This window comes from Haliaeetus leucocephalus, unplaced genomic scaffold (assembly GCF_000737465.1).
Source record: "Haliaeetus leucocephalus isolate CR32 unplaced genomic scaffold, Haliaeetus_leucocephalus-4.0 Scaffold849, whole genome shotgun sequence".
In the NCBI taxonomy this organism is placed as follows: Eukaryota; Metazoa; Chordata; class Aves; order Accipitriformes; family Accipitridae; genus Haliaeetus; species Haliaeetus leucocephalus.
In genome coordinates, this window is record NW_010973285.1 from 3353441 (window position 1) to 3368151 (window position 14711).

The 14711-nt window shown below is 41.4% G+C and overlaps 1 protein-coding gene across 1 annotated transcript in view; it reads right to left on the minus strand.

Moving 5' to 3' along the window:
* The window catches only part of ANKRD31 (ankyrin repeat domain 31), a 75368-nt gene extending 60968 nt beyond the window's left edge, over positions 1 to 14400 (minus strand). Inside the window, exons 1-3 of the mRNA XM_010582871.1 lie at positions 14297 to 14400; positions 13390 to 13445; positions 11573 to 11652 (exon numbers count right to left, since the gene is read on the minus strand). Of these exons, the coding sequence (XP_010581173.1) occupies positions 11573 to 11652; positions 13390 to 13445; positions 14297 to 14400 (240 nt within the window). The remainder of the gene's footprint in view (positions 1 to 11572; positions 11653 to 13389; positions 13446 to 14296) is intronic.
* Positions 14401 to 14711: the final 311 nt, after the last annotated feature.

Genomic DNA, 14711 nt, shown 5'->3' on the forward strand with positions numbered 1-14711 from the left:
AAAAAAAAACAACCAACAAAAAACCCTGTTTACAAAAAGGAATGGAACAACTCTTTCTAAAAAGCATGTAATTAACATTCACTTTAGAAGTCATCCATATATACACATATATTCTATTTGCAATTTTTGCATATACTACAAGACTTGAAGCTTTCCTAAGAACTCATACAATTTCTTAATAAAGGTTAGTACCCCTAAAGGGGGTATAAGGCACAAGGGTTAGGGTCTCAGTTTCAAAAGTAGACCACTTCAGCTGTTGACTTCCCTAGCAACGAAAATCCAGAGTAAGAGACTAAATCTGTTATAAAGATATTACACCATTGCCAAGAACCTGAGGGTGTTAAAGGCCTTTAAAAGAAAGGCATTACAAATTGCTGTCACCCAGAAATAATGAAAGTGAACATATTCACAATAATATAAAAAAACATAGTTAGTAAAACACAATATATGAGTTTTGATTATGTGTTCAGGTAGGTCCCACACAGGTATGGAGCATCACAAGCTTCAGTTCAAAGCCTTACCAGTATGTTTGGAGGCTGCACGTTTGAGTTTCTACACTGAGTACAGAACCAGAAAACCATAAATATTCTTGGAAAAGTAATACTGCTGTTTTTCTAATCAACTTTTAACCCCTTTCAACAGATGCACCCATTTTTATACCAATTAATAGCTTTTTCATTTTTTTTCTTATCCCTGTTCCAAATGCTTCTGCAGGAGAAAATCAGATGCCTCAGCAGACCTAAACCATATTTTTTCTATATAACATTTGTATATAATAGTGCTGTTGCTTAGTAATACTGGATCTTAAGAAAATCTCTTTCAATACATTTTTAGAGTCTTGCTGCCAGCAAGTGGCAATACTGGGCAGTGCAAGAATCCTTTAACCACTGGTAACACAATTTTGATAAAGCTCACACACAATAAAACAGAAAGGGCAGAAATCTGACAGCATTGACTCATGTTCAGTTTGTAAGCCACTATAAATCCCTGATTCTTTGTTGAAAAATTATTCCCCAGTCTGCTGTTTTTTATCTTGTACCTGTGCAGCTAGTTGTTCCTTTTTAAGTACTGACTACTTCTTACTTTGCTGTATTGAATTACAGTTTCTTTTTAGACCACTTCTGTAATTTGTGCAGACCTTAAACAACTGGGAAAAAAACCCACTGGTGTAACTTTCTGTACTTGAAGAACTGTGGTATAAACAGCACATACGTGTATTATAAATTTCCTAAGAAAAAGGCTTAGTGCATTTGTTGAAGGGCAGGTGAAACTTACATTTATATTAATGGAGAAGGATCAGGCAGGAATAAATAACTAATTTTGCAAGATTCTAAAAACCCAAATGTCAGCTGAAATCCAACACTTAAATGTGACTGGTGTTCACAAAACTCTCAACCAACTACTGGTGCCTAATTTTCTTTAGCACTCATTTCTGTTGGCAAAACCCTGTGGGACTTGCTCTACAAGTAATTACAATCTGCAAAACATAATAAAAGTCAAAACTTTCCCTCCCTAAAATCCATCCTCAGCTGCCACTTATCCATGAAGACACTTAAAGCCCCAGTGCCTAAGGTCCCTGTACCTTCAATTGTCTGTTGAAAAGAACAGAGGAGCTGCTGAAGGAGCAAGGCTGAGCTAGCTGGGAACTGAACCAAAACAGGGAGTTCTCTCTCCTGTGGATCCAAGACTGGTAAATATGGTCTGAACACACATAAGTTTCACTCAAAGGAGATGCAGGATTCCCCCTCAGTCAGTAGCTTAGCAGTAAAATATCAACATTGTGGTAAATGCAGGTTCAGGTCTATCCTCCACCAGAAGAACTATGCTTCAGCAACTCATTTTAAAAAGGGGTTCCTATCTAAGAATGCCAAAGAGAGAATGGTATCTCTTTGGCATAAGGCTGCTAATTCTTTCTAGGGTGTGAATGCCAACCATCTCATGGCATCCGTGAATCTCTTCCACTGAGCATGAGCACACTACTTTGAAAGCCTTGATTTAAATCCCACTATCTTCCTTTCTCAATTATTCCCAGTATAAATCCAAATCAAGGTGCTCCTTAATCCAGGCCCAAATCCTGCTGACCTTCTAGCATCAGCCCAGAATCTCTTGTCTCCCCATCTTACCCAGTAAGCACACACTGGGTAACAGCTGAGCATGGCCACAGTCAGCTCCAGCCTCAGCCGATTCAGAACCTTGCACCAGAGGAAGGAGATGGATAGGGAAGTCAAGCAGAAGTCTCATCTAAAAATACCAACTCACTTGACCATGGATATAAAAACTGTATGTTAATAAACTCACTGCACCGAAGGCCAGTGGGTGAGCCAGGCTTAGCCAAGGCTTAGATGTCTACCTCTCCCTGTGCACCACCTGAGCAAGCTTAAATCTGGCCTGTCAGTTCCAGCAGACGGCAGTGCATTCACATCACCTTGGTGAAACTTGACAGGCAAGGATTTTTTTGCCATGTGTTTGAGAACAATTGAAAAGTTATCGCAAAATTGGTGGCTATTTGGTGTCACAGACTGTGGCTTGCAAATGTTACAAGATAAAACTGGACTGAGTAATACTGAAGCATAAATCATATGGGTGGAGTGGAAATGTTAAGTGGACTCCTGTATCTGCTAGGTATGAGTCAAATAACAGCAGAGAAGTTCAGCTTTCAACATAAACATGTAAGAGAATGACTACAAAAGAGTTATGGCTTCAGAAGGATCAACATTACCAGCTTTTGTGAGAACACTGAGCTGAAGATTACTGCAATATACTGGGATGTGAGGGATGCATAGAGAATCACAGAACAGTTGAGGCTGGAAGGGACCTCTTGAGATCATCTAGTCCAACCTTGCTGCTCAGTGTCAGCTGCAGCAGGTTACCCAGGACCATGTCCAGTCAGGTTCTGAGTATCTCCACAGATGGAGAATGGACAACGTCTCTGGGCAACCTGTTCCAGTGTCTGACTACCCTCACTGTTAAAAAGTTGGGGGTTTTGTGTTCAGATGGGGTTTCCTTCTTTTTAATTTGTGTCCATTGCCTCTTGTCCTATCAGTGGGCACTAATGAGAAGTCTGCCTCCCCCATCTTCATGCTTTCCTGTCAGGTGTTCATACACATTGGTAAGATCCCCTGAGTCTTCTCTTCTCTGGGTTGAACAGTCCTAGCTCTATCAGCCTGTCCTCACAGGAAAGATCATAGAATCACATAATAGTTTGGGTGGGAAGGGACCTTTAAAGGTCATCTAGTCCAACCCCTGTGCAATGAGCAGGAACATCTTCAACTAGATCAGGTTATTCAGGGCCCCATTCAACCTGACCTTGAATGTTTCCAGGGATGGGGCATCTACCACCTCTCTGGGCAACCTTTCATTCTTGCTTTCTGGGTAATCTTTCTGATAAGCCTCCTTTAAGCACTGAAGTCTCCCCAGAGCCTTCTCTTCTCCAGGCTGAACAACCCCAACTCTCTCAGCCTGTCCTCACAGGAGAGGTGTTCCATTCCTCTGACCATTTTTGTGGCCCTCCTCTGGACCCGCTCCAACAGGTCCATGTCTTTCCTGTGCTGAGAACTCCAGAGCTGGACACAGTACTCCAGGTGGGGTCTCACCAGAGCAGAGTAGAGGGGCAGAATCACCTCCATCAACCTGGTTCTTTTGATGCAGCCCAGGATACAGTTGGCTTTCTGGGCTGTGAGTGCACATTGCTGGGTCATGCTCAGCTTTTCATCCACCAGTACCCCCAAGTCCTTCTCCACAGGGCTGCTCCCAATCCCTTGACCCCCAGCTGTTATTCATACCGGGGGTTGCCCCAACCCAGGTGCAGGATCTTGCATTTGGCCTTGTTGAACCTCATGAGGTTCACATGGGTCCACTTCTCGAGCTTGTCCAGGTGCCTCTGGATGGCATCCTGTCCCTAAGGCATGTCAACACTCAGCTTGGTGCCATCTGCAAACTTGTTAAGGGTGCACTTGATCCCACTGTCTATGTCATTGATGAAGATGTTAAACAGTCCCAATACAGACCCCTGAGGGACACCACTCATCACTGATCTCCATCTGGACATTGAGCTGTTGACCACTACCCTCTGGATGCAACCATCCAACCCACTGCTCATCCACCGAACAGTCCATCCATCAAATCCGTATCTCTCCAACCTATAGAGAAGGATGTTGTGGGGGACCGTGTCAAAGGCCTTACAGAACCAGATGCACCAGTCCTTTAATCCTTCTTGCGCTGAGGACCCAGATCCGGTCACAGTATTCTAGAGGTGGCCTTACCAGTTCTGAGTAGAGGATCACCTCCCTCAACTTGCTGGCAACACTCTTCCTAATGCAGCCCACAATATTGTTCGCCTTCTTAGTCACAAGGGTGTATCACTGGCTCGTGGCCACCTTATTGTCCACCAGGATCCCCAAGTACTTCTGTGCAGAGCTACTTTCCAGCCAGCTGGTCTCCAGCATGTACTGGTGCCTGAGGTTATTCCTCCCCAGATGCAGGACTTTGCATTTCCCCTTGTTGAACTTCATGAGATTCCTCTCTGTCCAGTTTTCCAAGCTGTCCAGGTCCCTCTGAATGGCAATACAACTACCTGGTACATCAGTCACTTCTCCCAGTGCACTCTGAACTTGCTGAGAGTGCATTCTGTTCCATTTTCCAGGCCAGTAATGAAAATGTTGAACAGTACTGGCCCCATTATTAACAGACTAACAACAACAGAAATCAGAGCTGTTACGTCCTCAAAATCAAGAAAATCAATCACGACTCATTTTATGGTGTCAGGACTTCTGTGCAGTGATTGTGTTAATTAATGAATTTATCTTGTATTTTCACAAACAGATACATAAAACTAACATGCCCAGTGACTCACTGCTGGTTGTCAAAGTGTCTGTCCTGCCCTTTTTTCAAATCAGTACACAGAAGCCTATGATGGCCATTGGTTCCTCTCACAAGAGCTCTTCCTGCAGCACTCAGATCTTGCCAGTGCCAACACCACCCCATATGCAAAAAGTGTAATTCACTGCCATGATTAATCCCAACCTGCATACTCCAGGCTCCTAAAATATCCTCTCTGGAGATATTCTCAATGCACTCAATCTGCTTATTCTCCAGAGGCTATTAATCATAGGTAATCTTTGTTTCAAGGCATTTTGATTTTGTTTTACTTAACTAATTCTGTACAATGAGAATGTTTCATTTAATAAACTTGGTATTACAGTTGTACGTTGGTAGTTGTATATTTTTCAAAAAGGAATAGCCTAGGGGATTTCATTTTTTTCCTTTGTTCTGAGACAACGGGTACTTGACCTTGACCATGTAATCAATCGTATTTGCTACAAGACATGAACAATTTGCCATACTGGTCTCAAATTTGTCTTTGGTGAACTTTAGCAAGTACTGTTTTTTCCCCAACATTAACCTTAATCAGGCTCCCTGAAAAAAGGAAAGTAGAATTGATTTATATAGAATTCTAACTTTTTATTTATAGGTACAAACCTACGGGACTAGATGAAACAGTCATAATGCTACAGTCTCTGCATTAAGCAGGTTATTTCAGCAGATAATTCACTGCATATTGCTGTAAATTGCTCCACACTGGAATGTCAGAGAAGAAATATTGGAACTGGTATCCTGCTGTAAGTTAATGTGAGGTTTCCTAAGAAGTGCAGATGGCAGCACGCATTACATGTACCCAGCAAGATCTTCTCATTTCTCTAGGATCCATGCAACTGATGTCACTAGTGCTACAGAAATCCTCAAAACTGTCCATGACATTGCAATAGAAGTTGGGAATAGCAGTTACTTCTTGCTGCAGAAACAGCAACAGAGCAAATTTCAGTGACAGTTTCTTTGTCCAGCATAGATAGACCTGAAAGCAATGAACCGGTCAGGGATGAACTGAGACTAGAAATCAAAAGGCACAAAGAGGGCATTGTGCCTCAGAGGGGCAACAGAAGGAGATAACAATGCAGAGGTAGCAGAGCAGACATAAGCAACATCATGGCTGCAGACAATAGCATACAGACAGATGGTACAGAGGCAAAGGCCAAGAACTCCTTCATGAAATGCTGCCAGCACTTCCTCTGCTAACTGAACAGAAATCTGCTCAAGTCCTTCACTGCTGCTTGGACTCCACTGACTGCAAACCAAAAATGGAGGGAGTGCTGGAAAGGAAAAGGGGAAAGAGGAAGTGGAGAAGAATCAAGCGAACATTTGACCACTGGATGTTTATGTCAGTGGTTGCAGAACCTTCAGCTCTTGCTCAAGGTATTTCTGGGTTGGATATATTGTTGAATTTTTGCTGCTGTGTTTTCTGGAAGCTATCAAGGAATTCCTTCCTCCCTCCAAGGTTTTCTTTCTTTCACGTGCAAAAGCAGTGCTTGCAAGCAGATAAATTACTAAAATAATCAGTATTTGTGAGCTACACTTGTAATATTCAGATTGCATTAAGTTTATCTAAATTAGTGTTGGCACAGCCCCCATCCTTCCACTTGCCTTCAGCTGTGCATTTCAACATCCTCTCTTGTGCTGCTCTGGTACTTACCTAATCATCTGGGGAGCCGGACTGAAAAGATTACCTGGCTGAAAACTAAGCCAACTAAAAAAAACTGAACAGGATCTGACAGTTGTTCCCCAAGACTTACTTCATGCTGGGGGTCAAACAAGCAAGTGTTGGCCCAAAGGAAGCAGCAGAAAGGCATGGCAAAGAAAACAGGTAGTACCTTGCAACATCGAAGTAGATAGGCTCACACTGGAGTGGAATCATCCCCACTTCAGTATCACTGAGAAAGGAGCTGACAAATTGGGGAAAAGGTAGGTTCAAAGATATTCCCTCACTTTTAGGTCATTGGCAGTGAAACCTGTCACTCACGACCAGCTTTAGGATTAACAAAGAGATGTATCAAAGAGACTGGTACTACCTATTTTTGGCCACAAGTAAGTCACTACTCCCAAACAGGAGGAGAGTTACAGATACTCTGTTCCTCCTCAAAGACCCTCCTAATGCCTCTACCATAACTTTCATTGATGGAAAAAATGTTTTGAGCTACTAAAAGTCTTCATTAGTTTAGCTTAAGTAACAGCCCTTATAGATTCTGTGTCATGGTAATGTCTTTCCTACTTCACTGTTACTGCCATGCTTCTACCCTTGTGACCCGCAAGCTTAAAAACTGCAGTTCCTACCCCAAAAGCAGAAAATAAAGGTTAGCTCTTAAGTTTTTTTCATCTAATGCACGCAGTGTCAGTTTTGACAGCTATGTGCCTGCTTTTTAACATGAAAGAACCAGGTGTTTTTCAGTCACATATTCTCTAATGCTAATTAAATTAAATTATGTTATATACATTCAGTTGTAAAAATACACTAACCTTTTCTTCTGAATCCTTCTGAAATCCATTCCATTTGATATCTAAAATTTAGGAGAGTAAACAAATATTTCAGTTGTACTTTCCACTTCTGAAATTTCTCATCATGTCTAGTAAAATAGCCTCACTTCCTGATTAAGGCTGAAGCTTCAAACCTTAAAAACTACTATAGTCATGTTCCTCAAGTGGAACAGACAATGTTTCTAGGCTTTAAGGCTATGTTAGTCACTGAATTATATTCCAGGGCTATTTTGTCACATTTCTTCACTGTGGTTTAGAGGCCTGTGTTTCCAAAGACTACCAGCAGATGGAATTGCCGCCCATTCCACAGTATAAGATCTTTGCCCTGCCCTCTGTAATTACAATGCAATTAGACAATACAGCTAAACTAATCCAATAATTTACTGCCTCTGAAAAGGGCTGGTCCCAACCTCCTTGCTCCCACCACCGTGTTTTGACACTCGTGTGACTCCCTGGGAATGTCGTAATCAGAAATAAAGTGAATGGTTTTCTACTGGGTTAGCAAAAATTAGCTCAAACAGAGAGAGAGCAAAACAGATGGGGCAGTCCTGCACTGCTGGGAGCACAGAGGAACGGAAGTACAACTGAAGTAGCAGCAGGTGACAGACAGATCTGGGGAATGACCAATAGCATTTTTGTTTCTCCTGTCTTACAGTTGCCTTTGATTCCTGGATATGTTAGTAAGAAGCATATAGGAGCCTTCAATGACTGTTACATCCATGCTTACCTTACACATCCATATGGCACTTGAGTACCACGTGGCCTGTAACTTTTGTCAGAAAATTCCACAGCAATGAAATAATTTTAAACTGGAAATAACACCACTTGTCTTGGGAAAACAGTTATTTCTTCAAACAGTTCTAACAGGATACTTACAAAAACATAACTTGTAGTCCAAGACAACTATGAAAACTAAACAACTGTTGTAAAGGCCACATATAGTCAGATTCTAAACCTACATGGGAACTCATCTTCAGCTTTTCAAATGATTTTGCCACAGAGCAACTTTCAGTTTTGTACAAAATACAACATACCTACAGAATTATTTTGCTGTCCCTCTACTGCAGCACTTAGTGAAAAAACAGGCTTAGAAATATTTTCAGTAAGTGATGGACACTTTATCCAACCCCTAGAAGTAAGTAATACAATAGAAAATTCTTATTCAGAAAGAATTGTAACCTGCTCAGCTTAAGAAAATTTCTACAGTACTTTGAGTTTATTTATGCAGTTTTGTACTTAAAATTTCTTGTTGAAACAACTGCAGTTATTTTAGAGGCATGCTTCTCTTTACAAGGACATGCAGTAACGAAGACTTCCAGATTTCCTAAGCAGAGCTAGCTATGTTTGTACATTCATTCTCTAAGTGAAAAAATGGCTCTTCCTATTTTTCATTACTTCCTTCTGTATTTCTATTCTAATCCATCTTTTACTGAAATCCTTCCATAGCTTCTAAGAACAAAAGGTCTAATATTATTTATTACAAATCTTTGTTTATTGTCTAATGTTTTTCCCGAGTAGTTTACTGTCGTTCCCGTTGCTTATACCCTTACAACATTAAAGGTAGTATCATTGATAAAAACAAATACAGGTACAGTTTGACCCATATTGGTCACCAAATTGCCTTTGACATAAATATAGGTCCTTCACTAAGCAAACAAGAAGAGTGCTTCACAATAGAACACTGAGAATAAAATAACTTACAAATGGAGGTGTAATGGAATTGTTAAATTACAATATGCCTGACTGGAATTCCTGTGTGATGTATTATACTCACTGCAGTAGAGACTGAGATTGGTTAGATGCATATGCCTCTTGAGGTATCTGAATGGGAAAAAAAAAATTTAACAAGTTAGTAAAAAAAGAACTTGATTATTTATTTTATCAGCTTTATTACAGGATTATCTTCTTCCTTCAGTAATTGAGTTGGGAAACAGAATTTTGAGATCTGATCTTTACATAAATTACTAATAAGACACAAAAGCCATTCCACTTAAAGATAGGACTGCATATCCCAAGACTCCCCCAAGCCACCTGAAGTATAAAGAAAGCCAAGACTCTCTGGAGCAACTGGAACTGATGTTACATTTCCTGAAAAAATTCACAGCCACTCTGGGCTGCACGACCCTCATACCATATTGCATCAAGATGCTGTATTCACGTAAGATAATTTCTGAGGACACAGTAGAAGTGTCGTGGTTTAACCCCAGCCACCAACTAAGCACCACGCAGCCGCTCGCTCACTCCCCCCCCCCCCAGTGGGATGGGGGAGAAAATAGGGAAAAGAAGCAAAACTCGTGGGTTGAGATAAGAATGGTTTAATAGAACAGAAAAGAAGAAACTAATAATGATAATGATAACACTGATAAAATGACAACAGCAATAATAAAAGGATTGGAATGTACAAATGATGCACAGGGCAATTGCTCACCAACTGCCGACCAATATCCAGCTAGTCCCCGAGTGGCGATTCCCCGCCCCCCCTCCTTCCCAGCTAGTCCCCGAGTGGCGATTCCCCGCCCCCCCTCCTTCCCAGTTCCTATACTAGATGGGACGTCACATGGTATGGAATACACCGTTGGCCAGTTTGGGTCAGGTGTCCTATGCCAACTTCTTGTGCCCCTCCAGCTTTCTCGCTGGCTGGGCATGAGAAGCTGAAAAAACCTTGACTTCAGTCTAAACACTACTTAGCAACAAGTGAAAACATCAGTGTTATCAACATTCTTTGCATACTGAACTCAAAACATAGCACTGTACCAGCTACTAGGAAGACAGTTAACTCTATCCCAGCTGAAACCAGGACAAGAAGGAAAGCTTCTATGTAAGCACATTCCAAGTTGGCTCTTAGAGTGGTTGAAGAGCCACACTGGTGCAATCTACGCATGCAAGTATCAAGGATGACAGGCCAATATAGTTCCTCACAGAATTCAGTAAAGATTTAAATTTTATACTGTCCCCATACTGTGCATGAGGAAGCTGCCAGTGGCATGCTATATAGGTCTCACAGTAAAATAACAGTGAGAGTTACCCAAACTATTTGCTGAAAAGTACTAGGTTCCTTTGCTGTTCTGACTTGTGTGGACAGGGTCCTTAGACTTGGAAGAATCCCTTACTGGGATTGCACACTGGCTACTGTGGTGACAGCCATGAAGTCAAAGACTTAGGTTAGGCAGCAGATAGTCAGATCAGCTTCCAGAGAAGAAAGGGAGAGGGTAAATGGGCACTTCCCTCATTCCCTCTGTCCTTAGAAAATGGTGATAAACTTCAGTCAAGACAACCCTGGGACATGCAAGCAGCAAAGTAAACTTATAGAGAAAAGCCTTTGAAATAACAGCATCCTTTTGATTTTGTTCACTGTTTCCTGCAGTGTCAGTTGAGACAAATCTATCTGCAATTCTGTAATGCTCTGCAAAAACATTCACTTCAATAGAAGGAGTGTCTTTTTGCAACGTAGTTTTTGTCATCTAGGAAGCAGTTTCTTTTAAAAAACCCTCTCATACTGGAATAAGGATACATAGATAGTGATCTTTGGACTGATAAGTCCACAGTGCTAAAGACAGTGTAACAGCCACAGGTTTTAAAACAATCTCGGTTAAAGAGCAGAAATCTGTTTATTTCCAATTGTTTCATGAGCATGTCATATGCAGGTGGAAAGCTGATTGCTCAACCGAACAGAAGTTTATGGGCTAGCTACCAACTGCGGCAAATTAAAAGGTGGGCTAATTAGTAGATTAGGGAATGCAGAATTACACATAGAGTAGAATAATTACCCCATCATCACGCAAGCAGATATTATATTCTACATTTCAGATTATCTCCCTTTCTTTTTTAAAGATACAATTGTCCAATCATTGGACCACAGCTAATCTCATGATGAGTAACCAAGGGTGTTTTCTAGCATAGTTAATCCAGATGGTTATCTTCCAGCTCCTGAAGGGAACATACTAAAAAGTCTGTGCTCCACAACTTCATCTTTGTTGTGGACTTATTCCTCAAATTTGAAAGGTTATACCCTCCGGAAATACCAGAGAAGAGACTCTGATACATTCCTGCAGAGAATGTGCTACACATGTTACAACTGTTCTGCCATAAAGTTAATTTCAGCTGCAAGCCACCAGGCTCTTCTGTACACAAAGAACGGGAGGCCCAGTGAGTTTATTCATAATTAATAGTTAGATATGTGTAGGAGACATATCATTTCTATACCTACTGGATTTATCTGTTCTTCCTTCTGACTATATGTGTGATCATAAAATTTCTGTATAAAACAGATTTCTGGAGAAGGAGCTCCTAGAAAAAAAAGAAGAAAAATACAGTAATTAAAGGAAGTTTTGATTGCCTTAATTTCTACATAACTTTCCATAACTCCATAAATTTCTACATAACTCAGTAATTGAGGTATATGTATCAAAGCTTCTGATATGCAAGACACTTAAGTGGTTAAACAGTCTATCTAACTAGATTTTGAAACTACAATATAGGAGAGGTCAGAAATGAATAAAACCAGCTGGGGGGGAAATTTATTTCACTTAGTGTTCTGGAATCCTACCTGAGTTCGTATAGGAGATTAACTCTTTCCTCTTATTTTTTAAACTAACAACTGCAATTTTGGTAAACTGCCTGATCCAACTGACTAAAAATATTTGTACTCCTATATGGAATACTTTCTTTAATGACTATGCAAAGGAAGAAATTCTCTCTGGAAAAAAAAAGAGAGAAACCCTTAAGGTTGGACCTTTAGGTTTCAAAACTAAAATGTTGTTACTGACATTAATAAAATACCCATCAAATTAATCTTTATGTTATGTATCTCTTCACCAAATTGCTACCATGCAAGTATGCACAAACACATGAATAATGAATATTAATTCCAACTTACTGAATATAAAATGCTGCAGGGAAAATGCTAAAAGTATAATCTATTACATACCTATTACATTTACAGAGACATCCCCCCCCCCAAAGATCAGACAAATCCCCACTCCACAAACTGAACAATGAGTCAAATAAACATGCCTTAAACCATGCATGTTCAATGTTGCCAGGTTTTAATTCCAGTGGATAACCACAGGTAAATTCCAAATGGGATTATGCTTCCTTCCTCAGACAAAACTACTGACCAACTATGAAAGGTTCAGCATTGGGAAATCACACCCATAGGAAAAGTTTCTGCAGATTTCAGTGGGCTGTAGGTAAGATTTATATTAACTCAGAGTACATTGATAAAAAACTACAGTCCACTCCAGTCTTCAAATCGGCAAAAAGACAAAAAAAAATCTGGAAGAACACTTAGAACACCCTGTGTCAATTAAAGACTAGGCAGTCTCTGTATTGCTGGAATAACATATACAGGATGCAAGTCAAATGGATTATATAAAAATGTCAAGGAGGTACCAGTAAAACTATTATGTAACTACAACATGCTTGCTCTGCAACCTGCTCTGAGGGAGTTATTAGGGAAGATTTTAAGGCTTTAAATGAGCGTGCATACATTTAGGTTGAAAGTAATTTGATAATACACTTAAAATAACGCACTTAAATATCACTACCCGAATTTTGTACATTAAATTTAAAGAGAATTGATGTCTTAACAATAGGAAAGGGCTGTTTTTAAATATTATATGCAACTACAGTTACATATGACAATTATGTGTACAGATTTCCATTTTTATGACTATTACGTGTTTAGATTCCATTTATTTTATTCTACTCAAACACAATACACATATCTAAATAAAAAGGATATCCCTATATATAGTTCAAACACTTACCAAGCCAGGCATTCTCAGTTATAGTACACAGGAAGAAAGGAGAAATTAAGAGCAAACCTATTTTTCAAGTGTTAAAAATGTGTTGATCATTTTTCTACAATAGGAGCTAAAACTATGGATATAATGAGAGCACATACACTTCATAAGAATGAACTTCATGCAACACTTAACCTTAAATAACATGGACTCAGGCAACAGCCACAGCAACAGTTCATAGAAAAAAACCAACACAGACGGAAAAAAGAATCTGCCCTACCTTCATTAATTCTTATTTCAGTTGTTAAAGCCTTGTCCTTACTAAGAAAAGGCAACCTTTGCAAAATTAAAAAGAAAAAAAGTCTGTTAAACAGTTGTATCCTCTGCTTTTCTGTCCTATAAACTCAAAAGGCAGTTGAGGGCAGCCAAGGGCACCTCCGCTATTGGGACACTGCTAACTGCACACTGGACGAGTGCACCTCTGACAGTAACACCAACAGTAAAGGACCCCCTAACTGTGAGGATATCCCTTACACTCTGCATAGAAAATCTTAAGATAGGGAGGTACATTACCGCTTTACATATATTCCAAGTTAATACTGGAAGCCAGTATTACAAAGCCAGTACAAGGAAGTGCAGCTGCTTGGTAATTTCAATTCTTTGCCATGTCTTAAGGGATACAGGAGATAATGTCATGAAAATGGTATCAAGTTAAAGTTGTGGAGAAGTAACATCAGCAGCAATCATACTTAACAGTGTTTTCTTTATTTTTTCTGAGTTGGGTTCTCGTATGTTTCACGTCCACTGATTAAAATGTTGTTCAGGAGGGTCCAGAGGCACAAACTCGGAGGCCCACAAGGTATGTGTAAAATAAATGGGGCCATTTGCAGAGCTGAGAACTACTGAGTCTGAGGGCATACAAAACTGGTCTGAATAGAGGAAAAAAACCAACAAACCAACTAAAAATATACATTTATGAAATAATCGAGAAGAGCTGCTTTGCACTCCGTGATGCCAGATGCAGGAGGCGATGGCTGCTGCGTGCGGCTGGCGTTTTGCTGAGATCAAACCCAGAGCCGCCCAGGCCGGGGGCACCAGCCCGCCTCTCCTCAGGGCGGCCCCGAGAGCGCCGCCCTCAGCTCGCCGCCACGCCCGCACAGGTACGCCTCAGAGCCATACCGCCTTACCACCTCCTCCAAAGGAACTCCTCCTCCACATCACTCTCCGTCCAAGAGCCCTCCACGACGGTCTCGTCGCTATCGCTGTCCCCACGGCCGCCCCGCTCCTCCATGGCGCCGCCGCCCCACTCCGCTACACTCCCCTCCGCCGGCGGCCGCCCCTCCCCCCAGCGCCCCGCGCGGCTCCCCTCAGCGGAGGCGGTGGCGGCCATCTTGTGGAGGCGTGAGCGCCGCGGCGCCTTGTTCCCCCTCGGGTGGCACCGGCCAGCCGGGGTGGGGGTTAGGGAGCGGCAGGGCGGGAGGAGGGAGCCCGTCCTCAACAAGCGCAGCCCCTCGAGCACGGGTGAGATCGGAGTGGCTGGGGGTAGAAGTTAAAGGCAGCTCTCCCTTTCGGGGCCACTGGGATGAGTCTCCCTCAGCACGG